The sequence below is a fragment of the Ambystoma mexicanum genome, chromosome 9 (assembly GCF_040938575.1).
Source record: "Ambystoma mexicanum isolate Mex_15411 chromosome 9, UKY_AmexF1_1, whole genome shotgun sequence".
NCBI lineage: Eukaryota > Metazoa > Chordata > Amphibia > Caudata > Ambystomatidae > Ambystoma > Ambystoma mexicanum.
This window is the reverse complement of record NC_090931.1, coordinates 144546036-144566295: the sequence shown is the minus strand read 5'-3', so window position 1 is coordinate 144566295 and position 20260 is coordinate 144546036. Positions and strand designations below refer to the sequence as shown.

Genomic DNA, 20260 nt, shown 5'->3' with positions numbered 1-20260 from the left:
ATATCCTAACTACACCTCACTGTAGGTGATGTGTCCAATTGTAAAAATGCAAGAATTCATAAAGTGAGTCAGTCCATCAGTACTGACATTCATAGGGACTATTCTGTTTCTCCATAAGAATGAGTAGAACAGTCAAGGAGAGTAAAGCAGAAGCAGTTACAGACTTCAAAAAAGACAGGGTTCAAAATAAGCAAAAAGGATGGGGTCCCATAGAAGTAAATAGGGGGAAAGGAGCAAAAAGAATATTTCCCAGCAAGCGTACATAGCGAACTAGCATTACAGTGCAGACTTAAAATAATCACAAAACAAGTTTTTTTTTTTAAAACGCTATGAATACTTGCAAAAATCAACAATGAAGCAACAAGAGCACTTCTTCAAATGGACGCTTCGCATTGTGTACAGAATAATAAGATGAATGCATATGGGTGGCTCGTTTGTAATCACTGGAATGGGTTTTGTATTGGCCATTACGCCATCTACTTTTCCTATTTAAGCACAAAAGCACACACCTTGATGTACATGAGCAAGAAGCAGCAGCACCCTTACCTTGCTTAACACAACTATTGTTTCTCATTAGGTAGCCATGTGGGCAGTCACAGTGCAGCTCCCCGGATTGTAGGATCTGGCCGGGCACGTCATCTGGACACCTGCAAGTTCTGCTGTTATTGGCTTTCGGCAAACACAACAAGTTGCAAGGCTTTGAAACACATGCATTATGTCCTGTTTTGAGTAAAAATAGATATTTAACATTGATGAATACAAGACAAATGTCCTTTCAATTGTCTGAAGTATTGTTTTTATAGATGTACATGTAAACCTCTTGACACAAAACCTATATGGCAACTTTATTAATTTTTCGATAAAGCCCTGCAATCTTGCATCTGTGAGGGGAACAGTTTTATTTTTGTTATGCTTCAGCTATTTGAAAGTCTTTTTCAGAATGGGTGTCACCAGGTTTGCGAAAAAGTAAAAATGTGCCTTATAAAAAGAAAAATGTTGATATTGGCAATTGAGAAATGTGTGTATATATATATCTATATATATATATATATATATATACACACACACACACCATGAATGAATTAGAATCAAGGTGATATGACATTTTCATTTGCTATTGATGGCAAAACGTATGGAATATTTACACAATCTTGTTTTTCTTTTTTAGTACAAACGGAACAGACACAAAATGAAAGTACAATGAACTCGGAAAGATGCAGAGGGTGGGGGGGGGTCACATGCATGGAGTAATTTGTTTCATAAGCGTAACAGGATTTTGTAATTGGTGCAGCCCACCCACATGTGTTCATTTATTAGAACTTCAATTGAAAACCATTAAACATTAGTGCTGCAATTCTACTATCACTGGAAAATCGTGAATTTCTTTGTGACACTAAGAATGAATCTTGATTTACGATAGGACCACTATGGAAGCTTGATCGCATCCAACGCTGCAAAATTGATACTTTGCAGCACCTTTTGTTCCCAACTGCCACCAAATATGAAATTTGCATAAAAAACCCTTAATTCAAAGAAAAATATTAAACAAAATTGGCTACAGCAATTGCTGTATCAATAATACATTAAACAAGAAAATAGCTAAAAATATCAATCTTTATCTTTGAATTATCTTAACTTGCTCTCCACATTTTTCCAACTGCAGTTTTTTTTTAAAGAGGCAAATAATAGTGAAAATCATAGAAAGTTTGAAAGATACAGACTTGTACTACATGTAAGAAACGATGGCTGTGTTCCACTACCAACAAGCAACTCTGCAAAGGCTTCAGCTAAACCAAACATTTCATAGAAACTAAGGATCTCTATGGACTAGTTAAAGCTTTGCCTTAAAGAATGTGGTTACTGAGCAGCTGAGATAAGCCATTTTAGGTCTGTTTAACGGTGTTCCTCTGCATTTAAGGCGCATTTTTCTCAAGGGCATTGGCCAGTCGAACACAAAACATTTCCCCTCTGAGCATGACGAAATTGTACAGGATTAGCAAAAATAGATTGTTTGGTAGAGATTTGGGGCAGTACCCTTTGGGTGGAGTACAACAACCTCAGCCTCCTGGCAATAGACCCAACCTTTGGTATAAGTTTGAACTACACAGGTTCGTAATTTGGCTGAGCAACCAGGCTTATATATAGAGGGGTCAATGTGAGCAGTAGTGGAGTTACACAGAGATTCACTGTGACTCAAGGGTTCTTGATAACAATTTTTTTTTACCAGCCATTTAAACAAGCCTTCTTCAGAAGGGAGCAATATAAAAGGCAACACTCAAATACACTTCAGAAATACACACTCTTAGGTTTCTCAGAATCAGTAAAGACCCATTGGGGATGGCACACGACAATTCCTACACCCTCAGGCTACTTAAATACCTAGGACACTGTGGACATTAATATATTACTGTTGCATTCAGAGTAGGCTTTAAGAGTGTCAAAAGAAAGCTATTAGAACAAACAAGAGATCACAAATATTCTTTAAGCAGGCAAATACTTTTGAATCCCCCCAATGCAGAGGAAGCTAACCCTTACCTGGAAGGATAGGTGCAACACAATAACAGGAGAGAAGAGTCATTCAGGGAACCAGGCTAAGCCAATGTCAATGGGCAAAAGTATATGTGGCCTGAAGCACTTCTTGCAGGTGAGTAAAAGTCTTTGCACAATGTTTTTAGAAGTCCTTGGTGAAAAAGATTAAACAAATGTAGTGCCACAAGCCGGGAGACTTGTGTGAAGTAGAAAGCTACAAGCAAATCTACACATAAAGGTAAGTTGTCTCAGACTTTACAGTACCTTTAGGTTGAAGAAAAATGCAGCAGAGGACTTCTGTTCCTGTGTAGATCCTGTTGTTCCTGGGCCTCAGTCGTGGGGACAAGAGGGAGGACTTCTGGGGACTCCTGCACCACAATGGGACGGTCACCGACGGCAAACGGCAAACTTCAAAGAAGTGGCACTTCAGTGTTTCAGCTCCTCGCTTCTACCGCAAACAGCAACACCACGGTTCTTGGCTGTCGAGATAGGCTTTCCCTGCTTCTGGTGTCCAGCACTCTGTTGAGGTGGCTCAGGCTGGGTCAGTTGTGCTTCCTCGGAGTCCAGAGGATCTTCCTGGAGCTCTTGGCGAACTTAAAAGCAACACACACAAACTGGTGTTCCTCTCCCTGGCTATTCGGTTCCAGCAGTGACTGCAATGGAAATTCAACCAGCTCCGAGGATGTCCAGGTGGCTTACTTTGGAGTTGATTGGTCCAACCAACTCAAGGGGAGAAGTCATCTTTTCAAGCTTCTCTGTCGAGACCTTTTTCGAGTTGTTTTTGAAACTCGAAAAAGGGATGTCGACAGGGCGTGCCACTAATACTATCCCTAGTGTGACGTCCACTGTACCCATGATCACAATCTAAGGAATCCCTCAGATTGTTACAATAACAATCTGAGGGATTCCTCAGATTGTTATTTTTCTGACATGAAGCAGCATGAGGTGTAACGCGAGTACAGTTGTATCCAAACAGATACGTATCAGACAAGATCATAAGCATCCATGGGCCTTCTCTCCGAGGGGAGGAAGGGTGGGTCTCATGTCAATCTAAGAGATACAAGCATCAGAAATACGATTACGGTGAGTAATTTATCTCTTCTGAGGCTTCTGAATCTGCTTAGATCACATGCTGTGCATAGATTAGCGAGCAGTGGAAGAAGGAGGTGGGATGTGAGAAGGTTTATGCGCGAATAAATGTCTTAGAACCGCTTGTCCCACTTGTGTGTCTGTCTGGAATGGGTGTCAATGCAGTAGTGCTGAGTGAAAGTATGTACAGAGCTCCATGTAGTTGCCTTGCAAATACTGTCTAAGGGTACATTTGCAATGAATGCCACAGTGGCTCCATTACCTCTTGTGGAGTGAGCCCTGGGCGTAAAAGGGAGTGTTTTATCGGATAGGGAATAGCACAGTTGGATACATCTGACTATCCACCTATAAATGGCATTCTTAGAGATGCTGTCACCTTCTCTGCCTGGCGCTTATGAGAGGTCGTGTAGGCTGACAAAGTCACTAGGTGGACTTTTAGGGAGTTGAATACGAACCCTGCATCTAGCAAATGGAGCATATAAGTTAGAATGTGGGATGGAGTACATTCTATGGGGTTGATCTGTTTAGCCTGGCACCAAATTATGAATCTTTTCCATTTGTCAAAGTAACAGTGTCTAGTGTTTGGTTTTCTTGATTCTTTCAAGATATCCATGCATCTCTGCAGCAGATTGAGATGTCCGAACTCTATGACCTCAGGAGTCATGTTGCCAAGTTCATTGAGTGTGGCTGCGGGTGCACTGTTAGTCCCTCGTGCTGGGTGAGTAGGTTGTACTGGCACGGGAGTTTGATGGGATTTCACATCACCAGTTTGCACAGATGTGGATAACAAGGTTGCCTTGACCACATAGGAGCAACTAGGATAAGCTTCATCGGTTCCTTGTGTATCTTGTTGACCACTTTCCTCATGAGAGGTGTGGGGTTGAGGGGGGGGGGGGCGTAAGCACATTTCCCTGACCAGTACATCCATAGGGCGTTCCCCTTGGAGCCTGGCTGGGGGAACCTGGACACGAAGTCTGGGCATTGACTGTTTTCACTTTTCGCGAATAAGTCTATAGCTGGGAAACCCCATTGAGAGAAGAGGTGTTCTATGACTCCTCCGTGTAGACACCACTCATGCTCCTCTGGTAGGGGAGCTCTGCTCAATGAGTCTGCCAGAGAGTTGAGTTCCCCTGGAACATGTGACGACAGGAACATTTTCCATCTGAGTGCCCATTTTCAAATTTGCTGTGCGAGTCTGAACACATTTGGAGAACGTGTACCCCCTGTTTGTTGATCTAAAACACTGATGTAGTGCTGTCTGTTAGGATCTGCACAGATAGGTTTGTTAAATGGGGTTCGAATGCCTGAAGGGCTTTGACTACTGCCAGAAGTTCCAGCAGATTGATGTGGTTCTGAGCTAAATTGCGAGACCACAGACCATGAGCTGTGTGGTGAAGGTAGTGAGCCCCTCACCCTGCCAGTGAGGCATCTGTCAAGACAACCGCCTCTACCTCTGGATCGTAGAAAGCTTTTCCTTTTGTTACATTTTCTCTTGTTCACCAGCGAAGAATTTGTACAAGTGTTGGCAAAACGACCACTAGATTGTCCCACTGACCACTTGCCAGAGACCACGGTTTCGCCAAACACTCTTGCATGGGTCGCATGAGCAGGCCGCGCATGTGGAACCAGGTAAATGCAAGATGCCATCATGCCTATTAAACGCATAGCTTTGCGCACCCTTATCTGGCGGCTGGCCTGATAATGTGGTATTTGCAGTAAAAATGTTTACTCTTTCCTCTGATGGAAAGACCAACCCCCTCCACTGTGTTTAAGACAAATCCTAGGAACTGTTTTGAAGTGCTTGGCTCTAGACTTGACTTTTTCTCGTTGATGGAGAAGCCCAATTAAAAGAGGAGGTTGATTGTTCTCTGATGTTTTGTCTCCAAATCAGGGGTGATTCCCCTGTAATTAGCCAGTCGTCCAAGTAAGGGTAGACTGGGATTGCCTCCCTGCGCAGCACCTTGAATTGGTAGTGCTGATTCGCTATCTTGAAACGCAAGAATCTTCTGTGCGCTGGGAACATTGAAATATGAAAATAGGCATCTTTCATATCCAGTGTTGCCATGTAATCCCCCCTTTTTAGTAGAGCGATTACCTCTTGTAGCCTAGTCATGCAGAACTTTTGTGGCTTGACATGTTTCCAGGGCGCAAATATAATACTGGGCGAATTTTTAGATCTTTCTTTGGCACAAGGAAGTAAGTTGAATAAATACCCCCGTTTACCTGGTTGGCCAGGACAACTTCAATGGCGTCCTTTAATTGAAGTGTGGCATCTCTTCGAGAAAGATACACTGATGTTCTACTGAGTGAATCATCTGTCGTAGGGGGTGGTCGTGGGGACATTGGAGTAGTTCTATACAGTATCCGCCTGCTACTGTGGACAGCACCCATCTGTCTGAGGTGATTGCCTCCCATGCGTGGGTGAAGTTGCAAATGCGTCCTACTGGAGAAGCGTGGGAGGGCACCGGAAGCGGAACATCCCTTGCTCTGAGGTGGTGTGTCACCTCAAGCAGGGCCTCTGTCCCGACCACGACCTCTGCGTTGTCCTCTGGGATAGCCCTGGGACGATTGGCCTTGATTATTTCCCCAGGAGGAACCCTGACCTTGATTGTAGCTAGATCCTCGTTGAGTTTTGGCCTCGAAAATGGCAAAAATGTCCGTTACCCCTCTGTCCAGAAGGCTTGTTAGTGAGTTGACCTAAAGATTTAAGAACGTCATACTCGTCCTTTGCTGTTTTAAGTGCGTCTTATACTGCCTTACTGAAGAGCACATTAAGTTCAACTGGCATGTTTATTAGAGTGGCCTGCATTTCAGGTCTAAAACCTGACTGGCGCAGCCATGCATGCCTTTTAATAACGGTCCTTTGCGCAATGACTCTTCCGGCACTGCCCGCCGCATCAAAATTGGTTTTAAGGAGACAGATAGACACTGCCCTCCCATCTGCAGCCACCTGTGCTAGTTGGGATTTGAGTGGTTCTGGGGCAGACAAAAGTAAACCAGACATTTCCTCCCACTTGTGGCAGTTGTAACTAGCCAAGAGAGTTGCATTGCTCGCTATCCTGGTTTGATAGGCCGCAGAGGAGGTGACCTTTCTGCCTATGGCGTAGATCTTTTTGCTCTCCTTATCGGGTGGAGCCTCTGAGGAAGGCAAGGGGTGTGCCTGCACTCTTTCTAGTTGCAGTCACAACTAAGGAGTCTGGTTTCAGTTGACCTCTAATATATAATGGGTCTGAAGGTGCGGGTCTGAATAATTTCTCCACACGTGGGTTTACGGCCCATGTGAGATTAGGTGCTTCTAAAGATGGCTGTATTCGGCGCTGCACTGATTTCAGTAGCAGGATAAACTGGGCCACTGTTTTTTTGTCCCCAAGGATTTGTTCTGCAAAGTCTTTATCCTCCTGTACCTCCTGGGTGTCAATCTGGAAGTGCTCAGCCGCCTTGGCTAGTACTTCATTGAGGAGGGGTTGATTATCAATAGGAGAATTGACAACTGGAGTGTCTTGGTTAAGAAGGGAATCTACAGAGTACATATTGGCTTCTTGGTCTGCCTCTTGGTCCTCGTCATCCCCATAATAAGGGTCCTCTGTATCCTCATCAATAAACGGAGTGTCAGCTGGCCCTACAAAGGAGAGATCTTCTTGGTCTGATTCAGGGTCAGAGATCTAGGACTGTGCTCTGTAAAGGAGCATTTGAATGAGACCTCTTAGAAATGTTTATGTTTATTTATAACGCGCACCATCCGGCCCAGGGGCCTCAGGACGCAACTTGAAGCAAGGTATACATATATATCTTATTTACATACAAAGTAATATACATGAATAGTAATCAGGCATAGATATATACATAAATTACGATAGCAGTTAGCAAAGGTGAGGCATGGCGACCTAAAAATGTAGTGCGAGCCTAGATCGCATAAGATAGTGGAAAGGAGAGTATTAGACATAGTAACACAGGAGATAGGCAGGACAATATGCCATGTTAAAGAGATTAACAAAGTAGTCGGCGGCAACCGGCTGTGGCGTGTAACACAAGTGAAGGAACGCCTCAATTCTGATTGAAAAGCCAAGATTTAGTCTTCAGCTTGACGGTGTTAAGAGTCTTCAGATCTGATGAAAATGGGTTGAGAAGGTAAGGAAGAGGCTTGAGAACCAGATGGAGCTGTGGTGGCGGAGTGGAGTTGAAGCTCTGAAGGTAATCGGGGTTCTTTTAAAAAGAATTGGCCATAAAGGTCCTTCTTCTCATCACTCTGTCAATATCTTGTGAAGACCATTCTTTGGAACTTGGGATTACCACAGATGGAGGGGAAAAGTCCTACGTTCTCATATGTGGGAGGTACCACCTTAAGCCTAGATTCTTTAGGTTTCTCTATGGGCCTGGATTCTTTAGTCTTTTCCTTCTGAGGTGATTTTTCTCCTAAGAGGGCTCTTGTCCCTATGAGGGGTTTTTGTAATGTTTCCCCCACCCATCTGGAGCCCAGAGGAGTGTTTACAGACGTTTTGGGGCCTGCCAGTTTATTCAACGCCGAGCGTCGAATTTCGAATGCAGGTAGGGCCGAGGCCCTGTACGCGGACGATCGACCTTCGGAGGGAGTTTTGCAAGCGACACCCTTGCCATCTTTCGACAGTTGGGCCCTGTCGTGTGGTGATCTCGAGCAAGATTGCCCACAGGACCAGGACTCAGCTGACCTTTCCATGGGTGTTGAAGTTGTTGATCACTCAATCCATGTGTCGAGTCTCGACCTGGGCTTATGTGCTTAGTGGTGTGTGTCTTTGTATTGCTACTGCCGCCAGGTGTAGTCCCCACAACATGACCGCCGGCCTGTCCTACGGGGTCAGGGGCCTGCGCTTGAGTAGCTGGAGCTACTCCGTCACCCTCTCCGTCCGAAAGGATGGCGTCACTGCCATCGCTAAAGGCGCCTTCTACCTCCATGGCCTCGAGCGGCCTGGCGTAGCGGGCCCAGTGTTTCATGGACGGTCCTTCAACGTCTTTGGCTTGAAGAGCCTGCACGCTCGACAAGACGTTTCAACGTGGTATCTTGGAAGACACAAGTTACAAACTAAGTGTTTGTCTAACCAAGGGAATTTGCAATTACACTTGGGGCAGAATTTAAAAAAGGTGTATTTTCCATTATTATAGGTTATGGCAGCTGGGCGAACAAAGTGTAGGAAGGGGAGAATATGCATCCTAAAATGGTATCCATCTAGAATGGTGGTAAAAAACAATCCGAGGGATCCAGACACGCAAGGGATCATGGGTACAGTGGAAGTCACACTAGGGATAGTATTACTGGCACACCCTGTCGACTTCCCTTTTCGAGTTTCGAAAACAACTCTAAGTAACCCCTCCAGCACCCTTTTGTAAGATAGTGTGTGCTGGGTCTAGAAAGTTACAATGCAGGTAAAGTCAATTTCACTTTATTGCTCTTGGAAACAGTAGTTCATTCAAGAGTAAAGTATCAAACCTTGGGAGATCTAAAAGACTTCCCTGTGTCACTGCACTAAGGTGCTGTGTGACACAATGCAAACAGATGCCTATGGAGTTTGTCAGACTCCAAAAAACCAAAAGAAACAGTTTAAAATCACAGAAAAATACGAGAGTGGGGCAAATGGGCTCACTCTCTCCAGGTTAAAAATTAAAAAGTCCTAGAGTCCAGTAAAAGTGCTGGGGGTCTCTAAGGTAGAGAGCAATTCGCACATTTCTGAGAATTCTCCCCAACACAGATTTAAGGCTGGATTAGGAGAAAGGACTATTAAGAAAAATGTGCAGTACTGATCAGCCGGCAAGAGATCGATCATAAGGACACCAGGCAGGAGAGCAGCAATGCAGACCTTCTGCAATATGGTGAATGAAAACCACTGGTCTGAATTTGACAATGATCTCATACTAGATTAGCAATAATTATAAATCCGACCACAAAGATAATCTGTTCCTCAAGTATACAGAGCAGATGTTTACCCACAAACCAGCCATCAATAAGCACACCCCCATTTTCTAACATCCCCACATGTTGATCTCCCTCACACTATCCAACTCAAGGTTAGGGAGTTTCACTAAAGTCCACCTGTGGTAGTACTGTAGAAGACTCACTCTTTGGAGTACATGGCTCCAATCCTTAGGTTTGACCTGAACTACCAAAAAGGTTTGGTAGCAATAGGTGAGCAGCCAGGCTTAGTGTAGGAGGGAGAAGGGCTGTACGTTAAGTACAAAGACCTCGGGGCACACCTATAGTCAAGAATATACCTATACACAGTTTTACAATATTGTTATTTATTATGAACACTAAGGCTGCTAACAGTATTATAATTACAGGTAATAAACATTCACATTTATATACAGTAAGATGTGTGTTAAGCATTACTCAGATCAATCGTAAACTCTTAGATGATATACAGGTAAGTAGTTGGAGTAGCATTCATGTTTAGCAAATCATTTCGTATAACCAACATGTAAAGTAAGCAACACAGATACTAGTAAGTATTTTTAGGCACCCTATACTTTAGGAATCCAGCCCCATCTGTGAATGAGCGTCTCAGTCAGCTGGGACACTGGGTGAAGATGGCCCCAGGGCGGAAGAACAAAGAAAAACAGACAACTGTCAAAGATGTCAAAATAGAAGATTTCTTCTATGTTGCAGGTAGGTAAAAGGTTTAGTTCAAACATGGTTCAGGGAGGTCAGGCAGACTCCCCTGGAGGATTGTAGACCAAAGGACCAGTGCCCTTAGGCCTGGGAGAACACAGTTGGGTTGGCCACTCCAATTTGTCTCAGAAAGCTCAGAAGGAGCCCGATTCAACACAGCAAGCACCCAGGTGAATACCTAGGAGCGGGATACTACCTTTTCATGAAGAAAAAAAAGACACTGGCGGATGCCCATGTGAGGCGACAGCAGCTCCTGTTCGGATTCTTGGCCTGGAGGCTGAAGAAGGAACTTTTGGCGGGAGTAGACAGTTGCTTGTGATGGGACTCCTAGTAGACAATCTTCACGATACTTGCTTATTGGGACTCGACACATGTTTCGTTTCAGTGACAGTTCAGTGACAGTTGTCACACGTCAGGCTTATCTGTTTCTCGGTCCCAGACATGTAAGGGGAGACTTCGAAGCGTGGGAAAGGGACACTGCAGGTCCAGCAAGATGCCCACCAAGTTCCAGCCAAAACCGCCCTTCAGGAGACGATGGACAGAAAATTGGTCGAGGTCCATGGGTTTGGGGAATTGCAGGCCAGGACGGCCTGGCTCAAAATGCAGATGGTCAGTCCCACCATCTTCCCTGTCGATCAAAAGGAGGTTGGAGCAGCAGCGGCTCTCAGCTGCCACTGGCGGTCGCTGGAGGTGGCTGCAGACGTCGTCCTTCCTCTGATTTTTCGTTCCATGGGTCGACTCTCGTTCTGCTCCAGGACCCATGACATTATGCAGGAACCCAGCCAATCAGCAGTCATGCCACATTCAAATTTTGGGGCTTGGGACAGCCAGCCTCCCATTCAGAATAGGATTCAAGCAGACATACTGGAGGACAAAGGCCTGCAGAGTTTGTGTACTCCCAGCTTCCTGTGCTCCCAGACATGCTTGCACCCTCGGGCAGGCATCCTAATGGGAGACCGGCAAAGAAAGGAGTGAGCAGGATCTCCCCATCCCAGGACAGAAGGCGGCTCAAGAAAGGATAATTCATCAAGAGTTGGCAAAAAAAAGAAGACTGGCAGCATATTAGGTCAATTGTGACCAATGTTCCCTTTACCAGTGCTGTGACAGCAGCATGCGTGGACAATTTGTAAACAAATTTAAAAAACACAGTCTAAAATATCCACTGCCACCAGCCTATCACTGTAACCAGAACGTTACAGGAGAAGTGGAAAAAGGGATACATTGTGTCCCCTCAGCACTCAACAAATGGTGGGGTGTGCTGATTCTACAAAATAAAAGTTAGGTAGGATAGAAAGTATCCCCTTATCCTTGGAAATAGTAGTCATAACAAGGAAATTAAAAAGGGCAGCTCAAAGATCTCCGAGCAACACTGCACAGAAAGTGCTGTGTGCTGCAAATAATTTGTAGATGCCTTAAAAACCGGAGCAAATCATGATGCCAAAAAGATACAACCAAAAGGATTAAAAAAAAAGATTCCCAAAGGTAGAGTAAAAGACTGAGTGCGGAAAAAAGGTTCCCACTCATTCAGGAGAACCGATCTAAAAACTGTCCGCACTTCCTGTTGGAGATTGTGGGAAACAGGTCCACTGTTGGGGTAACCCAGTGAGAGAAGGCCTCCTCTAGGACTTTCTGGCACACTTCCCACTCGTGTGAGAGCGTGCTCTACCTTCTCAGAACATCTGCCAAAGTGTTCTCTGTCCCCACCCGATCAACTGCCAAAACTGAGATTCGGTTCTCCAACAGCCAGATGCACAGCTGCATTGCCCCTCTGCAGAGGGGGAGGGAGTGTACGCCAACTTGCTTGTTTAGGTAGTACATGGCCACCATACTGTCCACCACAATCAGGACATGCTTCCCTTCCAGAGAAGGAGCAAATGCCTTCAGGGCTAACGTGATGGCTCCCAACTGCAGCCTGTTTATGTGCCATCTGGCTTACGTTGCTGACCAAACGCATTCACCTGCAAGTTCTTGCAGTGCGCGCCCTCAACCCTTCAGAGACACATCTGTGATAACTCAGGCCTGAGGTCATGCAGGCCAGAAGGGTTCCCCTGCCATGAGATTGCTGCGGATCGCCCACTGGCGAGGTTGTTGACCACAGGTTTGGATACCTTAAGGAGATCCAAGGGAGCTCGGAGGTGCTGTGACCACTGACCCCTTAGGGCCCATTGTAGGGATATCATGCGCAGCTTGGCCTCTGGCACTAGAAAAAAAGGAGGCCATGAGACCTAAGAGGCAGATGAAGGAAGCTGCTGGTAGAGTGGGTGGTTCCGGAACAAGTTAACCATCTATGCCAAGCCGTTGACTCTCTCCTCGGGAGGGAAGGCCTACCCAACCCGTGTCACTAGTAGCAGGCAGGTGACCTCTAGATGAGACAAGACCTGCCCGCTGACTTCAATCGGATGAGCCAGTCATCCAGGTACATGAATACATGGACTCCGAATCTCCCGAGGTGAGCCGCGACTACCGCCATGAGCTTGGTGAAAACCCTTGGAGAGAAGGTTAGACCAAAAGAAAGCACTTTGAACTGATAGTTCTTGTCCCCTATGTTGGACCTCAGGAACATCCTGAGCTTTTGATGAATCAGCACATGGTAATAAGCATCCTGTAAATCTATTGACACCAACCAGTCCTGTAGCTCGAGGGCGTGGAGAATTTCTCACATCATCACCATCCTGAATTTGTCTTTCCTCAGGAACTTGTTCAAGGCCCCGAGGTCCAGAATGGGACAGAGACAACCTCCCTTCTTGGGTACCAGGAAATATCGGAAATACCAACCCCAATCCTCTCGGTTCAGGAGGTACTTCTTCCACAGCACCCTTCAACAACAGGGCTTTCAGTTCTTCCTGGATCTCCAGTCCCATTTTGATTGGAGGTGATGGGGGTCTGTCCACAGGAATTCTTAATAAGGGCAGATAACCCCACTGAACGAGCTGAAGAGCCCAGGCATCGGAAGTAATTACCGATCACTGTGACCAAGGCTCTGTCAACGGAAATAGGATGCTGCCACAGAGCGTTCAGAGGGTCGGCAATTGCAGGGTTTAGAAGCATGTTGCGCTCTGTCACCGGACCTTCATCCAAATTATCAGTGAGGTCATACCGCTGCACTGCGACTGCTGATGACTGCAATCCTAAGGTGTCAATTACCCTTTCTACCAAAGCGCTGAATTTTGAATAGTGAGTATAGGGTGGCTTTGTTGAAAATCCAGATCCGGCGCCGTATGCAAACCACTGACCTTATGAAAGCCGTGAGCTAGCGCCAGTAGCCGATTATGGTCCTCAAAATAATGGACACCACCCATGCCCATGTAAACAGGGAGCATCAGGTGTTGGAGACAGCACGTACGTGAGTGCGGCGGACGTGATGTAGGACGCCAACCGAAGGGAAACCGTTCAAGAAGAGCTAATTTAGCTTCTCGTCCCAGTGGCAACCTGAGGGATCAACACAATGGCCGGTCCCGTCCACAGAATAAAGTGAAACCAGCCATCTGCCATCAATACAGGATCTTTTTCATTTTGATGGTCCTGCTAATTATTGCCCTGATGAAGGCGGAGTAGATTTTGTTCGACTGACAAAACATTTCTTCACCAATTTTTGTTCCGCCGAAACGCTTTCTTCTATCAGAGGGGAAAACAAGGTCCTGTACAGCGTCACTTATGGACCACCTCCCCCTGTAGCGTTGGCAGACCCTATCCCGTCACATAACATCTTCAATTTCGGGAATTGATACTAATTACCAATGAATATCATTCTCAAATTTCTTAATATGTTCTATTACATTGAATAGATGTTTAATTGTACTTGTTACTTTGTACTTCTGTGTTTCTCTGTGATTCAACCAGAATTCCAGTGATACATAACTGGTTTTTTGTCAATATTGTAATTGCTTTTCATTTATGTTTTTTTCCTTGATGTACCAATTTCAATTTTCTTAGATTGCTTCTAAGCTCTCATACCCAATTGATAAATGGGAAATGAATGTTCGTTTTCTTGATTACACATGTCTTTCCATGTTGGTTTTTACTATATGTACTTAATTTTTCATGATATTAAATATTTCTTTTCTTTTTTACATCAATCTCTGCAAATATCTGTTTATTCTCTAGGAGTGTTCTAATATGTATTTTTGCATGCAAATTGATAATCATTAAGGTTATGTGGGTTTAGACCAGGTGCAATATTTCTAATTCATTTACAATTCACACTGGCTAACCCCCAAACATACCAGTACCTTTGTTTTGTCGAGCATGTAAACAGGGTTGACATCCCCTTGATCTCCTGTGTCATCAGCACTGAAAAGGATTGACATGGCGCAGAAAAAAAAAAAATCAGACTGGGAAAGCTGGGTTTAAGACTGACAGCCGTCGGCACCGATGGTTTATCCTTCGGCGCCGATAGAGTGGCCGCTGATAGAGTGCCCGTCAACGTTGATCGGCGGCATGATGTCGAAGCATTGACAGCTTTGTAAGCATGGGATGGACCCGGCAACGAGGGCCTTGAGACCTCCTTTGACGTCGAAGGATTCATTAACGCCGAAGGAGTCCGCACTATGAGGGATTGAGAACACTGAGCACTGCTATTGCCTCTGAGGCCTGCTGACTGGGTGGAGGCAGGGAGGAGAGGGGGCAGGAGGGGGGGATTACCCATGCCCACTACATCATGCTTTTTGAACATATCCAACATGGAGGTCTTAAAATCCTCCCACTCCTGACGAGTGGTAGACCCTGCCGATGTCTTGCCTCTCTCCATTGCCTAACTAGAGTCCCATTGATGACGCCTGTTCTTTCGGGATCAGGACAAGAAAGAATGGCTCTTTTAGTGGGACTGCTTCTTCCTCCTGTGTTCTTTCGCAGGGGTGTGCCCCTCAGTTTTGGCCTCTGAGGACCGAACCGTCAACTGCGCCGGAAATTTTGAGGGCGGTCGACCAAGCACAAGTTTAGCAGTCTGATCGCGAAGGGATTTCGGCTGTATTTTGGCACACAATGTACACCCTTCCATCCCGTGACGAGGCACCAGAGACACAACTCATGTGGGTCAGTGATGGACATTTTGGTGTCACAATCCATACAACGCTTGAAGCCAGAAACACTTGTGTATAGGCACGTTATAAATGCCATATATCATAATCTGAGTGACGGACATCTCACGTTGAGGAATTCAGAAAACGTCAAATGAGTCGAAGGCTCGACTGTGTTCTCAAGCAGCGTGATAGCACGTGGAAAAAAGGAACTGAGGTATGGGGCGTAGTGACAGAGTTTATATAGGACACCTGACGTCACATCCGGAGCCGACGATAGAGTACCGAGCAAGAGTGGTCGACGATGGACTGCGAGTGGAGGTTGACTACGCCCCCTGTCAAAAATGTTTCCCAAGCAGCAAAGCTGGATAGGATATCCATCAGATGAAGAATCTGCAGCAGAAAAGCAATCCATTGAATGGTCGGTCATTATGCAATCAATTCTGGTTTGTGTCTCTGCTTTGAAACCCAAACAAGCCAAGCCTGCAGTCAAAGGCTAAAATTAGTCCTCATGTAATTCCTAGTTACAAGAGGAACTTCGGCAATGGTTTCTGTGGAGGGCTGCCAACTCTTAGAAATCATGCCCCTGGAGTTAGCCCCACAGATGCTACCGATGCCGCACCTCAAGCGAGCACAGGTCATGGGCCCAGAAGGGCCCATGGCACGACTACCCAAATGAAAGCAAGAGCTTGGATCGCGGGGGTGGGCCCTCGTTAACATAGGAGACAGCCTCATTAGCATTGGTAAGATCCCTAGCAGGGCTGGTGACTTGTGGGAACAGGCCACTGGGGCAGCTTGCTTCGAACAAAAGAGTACGGTCTTTGTTTATTCTCCTTGATAATTAACTTAAAGGACTCCTTTGAAGATCCTAAAAACTAAAAAATCTCACTGTAGTAACTCATCCAATATCAGTAATGTTTCTCTCTGCCCTGTTTTGACGGGGGAGAGAAATTGACCCACAGCTAGACAGGCAGGATCATTTAAGAAACAATATGACATGTATAATATTCAGTAAGGGATTATCCATACAACTGTATTAAAATTAGTGCTTTATCTATTGTGGAAGTAAACAAAATGTGTGCAGACTATAGCTAAGTCAAGTTCTATTATGATAAAGGGTCTTTCAGTGTCAAAAAGGTAGTCGCCCTAATAGTTCGAGTCACTGGCAATGTCCAATGTAAACTGGACAGTTACGTTACAATTCCACAGTAAATACACCAGGGCGACTGGGGATACGTATAAGAGCAGCTGGCCATCGACTTCTTGCTGTAATGAATGGTAAGGATGTACAGCCTTAAGATTGGCTACACAGATACAGTCCAGGTGCTGGGGACCTTGCCCATTCTGCCATGTGCAGATAAGAGGAATGAGTAAGACACCATCTCATTTCAGAATGTCCCCTCATAATAAAAGAGCTATTGTAGCATTGGCTTTTAAAGGACGAGTAGAATCTAGTACTTTGAATGGAATAAGCAAATAGATTCCTACATTATATCCTGTGAGGATAAATCATGTTATATTTAAGTATAGATAGTGTGATATATGCTTAAGGGCATTACAGACTACAATACTTAAACCAGCAACTGTAGTGCTATGCACTGCAACGGTATACTCACGCTTTAGTGCTCAGAAAGGCTCCTAGAGGCCTACATTAGCTTTGTAGTGAAAAACAGCTGTATAACAATGGAGCTTTAATAGTAATGTCTAAGACGCAAATAAGTGTTTTTGAGTTGGTTTTCATTCATATATTCATTCATTCATGTAATCATTCAGCACAGCAGGCAGCTGGACCAGATCATAAAGGCTTACATGCTTACATATGTAATGTAGTTGGATTGAGCAGTCCACTGCATTCACCCCTATACAAACCTATATAACTATAAGGAGTAGGCAGTGGAACCAGATTGACTCCATTTTCTATTTGGAAAAATATACAGCAACTCGCTTGGGAGCTAATAAGCACCTTGTGGATGTTGAGGCCTTTGGTAGGGGCATTTAGGGCATGTTAGATCGATAAATCCTGAAGCCATTACTGATAATTCGGCTTGGGCACTCTACTGATAATTTGGCAGAAAGATTAGGGGTGTGACCAGCCAATATTGTTTAACATTATCCTAAGGAGAATGGGAGGTACTTCCTATCCAGAAGCTTGAGGATTCGTCTGACAGTGGCTGTGTTTTTGGTAAGGGGGAAATTCCAAGCGAGAAAGATTAATAGGCTGCCACCCCATAGTCCGGTGCTGCTGCCGATGCCATGCCAGGCATTTAGGGGGTTGTGGGATCTGAGCACCACCTTAAAATAAAGTTTGATTTATTATTTGAAATGCATTGAGTTCTGCTTCACTGAATAGTGTGCAATTCTGGTTCTGTTGCATTGTGCTTTGCATTGCTTCAAATATTTAGAAGCGCCATATTGTTTCCTTGAATTAAGCATCTGGATTTGTTTTGGAAGTCATAGAAGAACAAGTTACTTACCAACTGGTAACGTTCTTTCGATTGGATGTTCCTCCAACGTATTCCTCATCTTAGATGTATTCCATCCAGCTTTGCTGCTCTTCGGAATTTTTTTCGGCAGAGGGCGCTGTGCGTCGATCTCATCCAGTCGATGGCCCCTCGAAGGCCTCCATCAAGGGCGATGTCATCGGGTGTATAAGTAGCACGCGCGGCGCCCGTTGGCCTCAGTTCTGTTTTTCCCCTTTTTATCTTTGATCTTGTACTGTGTAGATTGCGCCAGTAGAGAGGTATCAGCCTTGCCAGATTTGAGATGGCAATAACCCAGAAAAATCTACAGAGGGGTAGGCTGGGAGGGCGATGAGGAATACGTTGGAGGAACATCCAATCGAAAGAACATTACCAGTTGGTAAGTAACTTGTTCTTCGAGTGGACTGTGTCCTCCAATGTATTCCTCATTTTAGATAGACTCCCAAAGCAGTATTTTGTATAATTTCTCTAGAGGAGGGGTTAGATTTTTTCAATGCCCTTAGATGGCGGAATAATGCACTACTTTTCCAAAAGTCAGCACCTTAGACTGGGAAGCATCCAGGTTATAGAATTTTGAAAAGGTGTGTAGTGAAGACCAAGTTGCTGCTTCGCAAATGGATCTTATTGGAACACCTCTTTGAAGGGCTGTGGAAGAGGCGATGCCTCTGGTGGAATGAGCCCTGAACCCTTCTGGTGGGTCTTTTTGTGCTAGTCTGTAGCATTCTGAAATGCAAAGCACGATCCAGCGTGAAATTGTCTGTTTTGTCATCGATTGACCCAGTTTCCTTCCTGTGTAACCTATAAACAGCTGGTTGTCCACTCTAAGTCTGGAAAGTCTAGAGATGTAAAAGCTTAAAGCTCTTTTTGGATACAAACTGTGTAATCTTTGCTCCTCCTTAGAAGGATGGGGTGGAGGATAGAATGCCGGTAAAACGAATTTCTGATTTAAATGAAAATCAGATATTACTTTTGGTAAAAATGATGGTTTTACCCTCAACACAACTAAGTCCTTATGGAACACAGTATACGGTGGCCCAGAAGACAGTGCCTGCAATTCGCTCACTCTTCTTGCTGATTTTAAAGCAACTAAGAAGGCAGTTTTCCATGTTAGTAATCTTAATGGACAGTGTGCATAGGCTCAAAAGGAGCACACATTAAGAATTTTAGGACTAAATTGAGATCCCAAATCGGTACTTGAAATGGCTGGGGAGGAAACACATTAGTGAGTCCTTTTAAGAATTGTATTATCAAAGGAATTTTGAAGTAGGAGCATTCTTCCGACGAGCGTTTGAAAATGGAAAGCGCAAGGTAACCTTTTATTGTTCCAATATTCAGACCTCTATGTGTTAGGGTTAGAAGGAAAGATAGTACTTCCAGAATAGAACATAGAAAAGGATCGACATTCTTTTCTCTGCACCAGTTGCAAAACGTTTTCCAACGGCAACGGTAGAGAGACTTTGTTGCTGGCCTTCTTGCCGAAAGCAACAACTCCATAACATCATCTGGAAGGTTCCAATCCCTGTATCTCAGCCTTTCAGATACCAAGCATGAAGGTTGAGGGTTTTGACTTCTGGATGGAGAACCTGACCCTCCATTTGAGAGAGAAGGTTCTCTCTCCGAGGAAGACGTACTGTAGGACAGATCGACATGTCTAGAAGGTCTGGGTACCACGTTCTCCTGGCCCAATCTGGGGCAATTAGGACCATGCGGCTCCCGAAGCGTCTCAGCCTCCTGATGACCTGAGGAATGGCGGGAATCGGAGGGAACACATACAATAGTTGGAAATTCCACTCCACCACGAACGTGTCCCCCAGGGCTCCTCTCGGGGGAAATTCCCTTGAGCAATACCTTTCGCATTTTCGGTTGATACCAGTTGCAAATAGGTCTACTTGAGGGGTTCTCCAAAGGGTGAAGATCTCTTGAATGACTTCCTGAGCCAGTTCCCATTCGTGGGACACCGTGCTCTGCCTGCTCAGAGCATCTGCCGTCATATTCTCTTCCCCCGGCTAGATGAATTGCCGTTAGAGAGAGATTCCCTCCCGAATTGCCCAATACCAGAGCTACATTGCCTCTCTGCACAGAGGTAGTGACCCCACACCACCGCTTTTGTTTAGGTAATGCATGGCCACTGTGTTGTCCGTCATTATCAGGACATTCTTTCTCCTGACAGACGCAGGAAGGCCTTCAGCGCCATTCTGATTGCCCTCAGCTCTAAAAGGTTGATGTGTAGTTTGGACTCTGATGGAGACCAACTACCATTGATTGTCAAATCGTTGGCATGAGCTCCCCACCCCATGAGTGAGGCGTCCGTCACTAATGTGATCTCCGGCCATGGTTGCCAAAAAGGTTCTCCTTTTAGGATGTTCTCTGATCAACCAATCGTCCAGGTAAGGGTAGACATGAATCCCCCTTCTCCTGAGGTGCGCTGCCACCACTACCATTAACATGGTGAAGACCCTTGGGCGGAGGTCAATCCGAGTGGCAGGACTCGAAACTGATATTGTGAGTCG

General features: G+C 45.2%; 1 protein-coding gene across 2 annotated transcripts in view; it reads right to left on the bottom strand.

Moving 5' to 3' along the window:
- SORL1 (sortilin related receptor 1) overlaps positions 1–20260 on the bottom strand; it is a 1341481-nt gene that overhangs the window by 749503 nt on the left and 571718 nt on the right. For both annotated transcript variants that reach the window (XM_069614318.1, XM_069614319.1), the window contains exon 22: positions 547–720. In XM_069614318.1, the coding sequence (XP_069470419.1) occupies positions 547–720 (174 nt within the window). The remainder of the gene's footprint in view (positions 1–546; positions 721–20260) is intronic.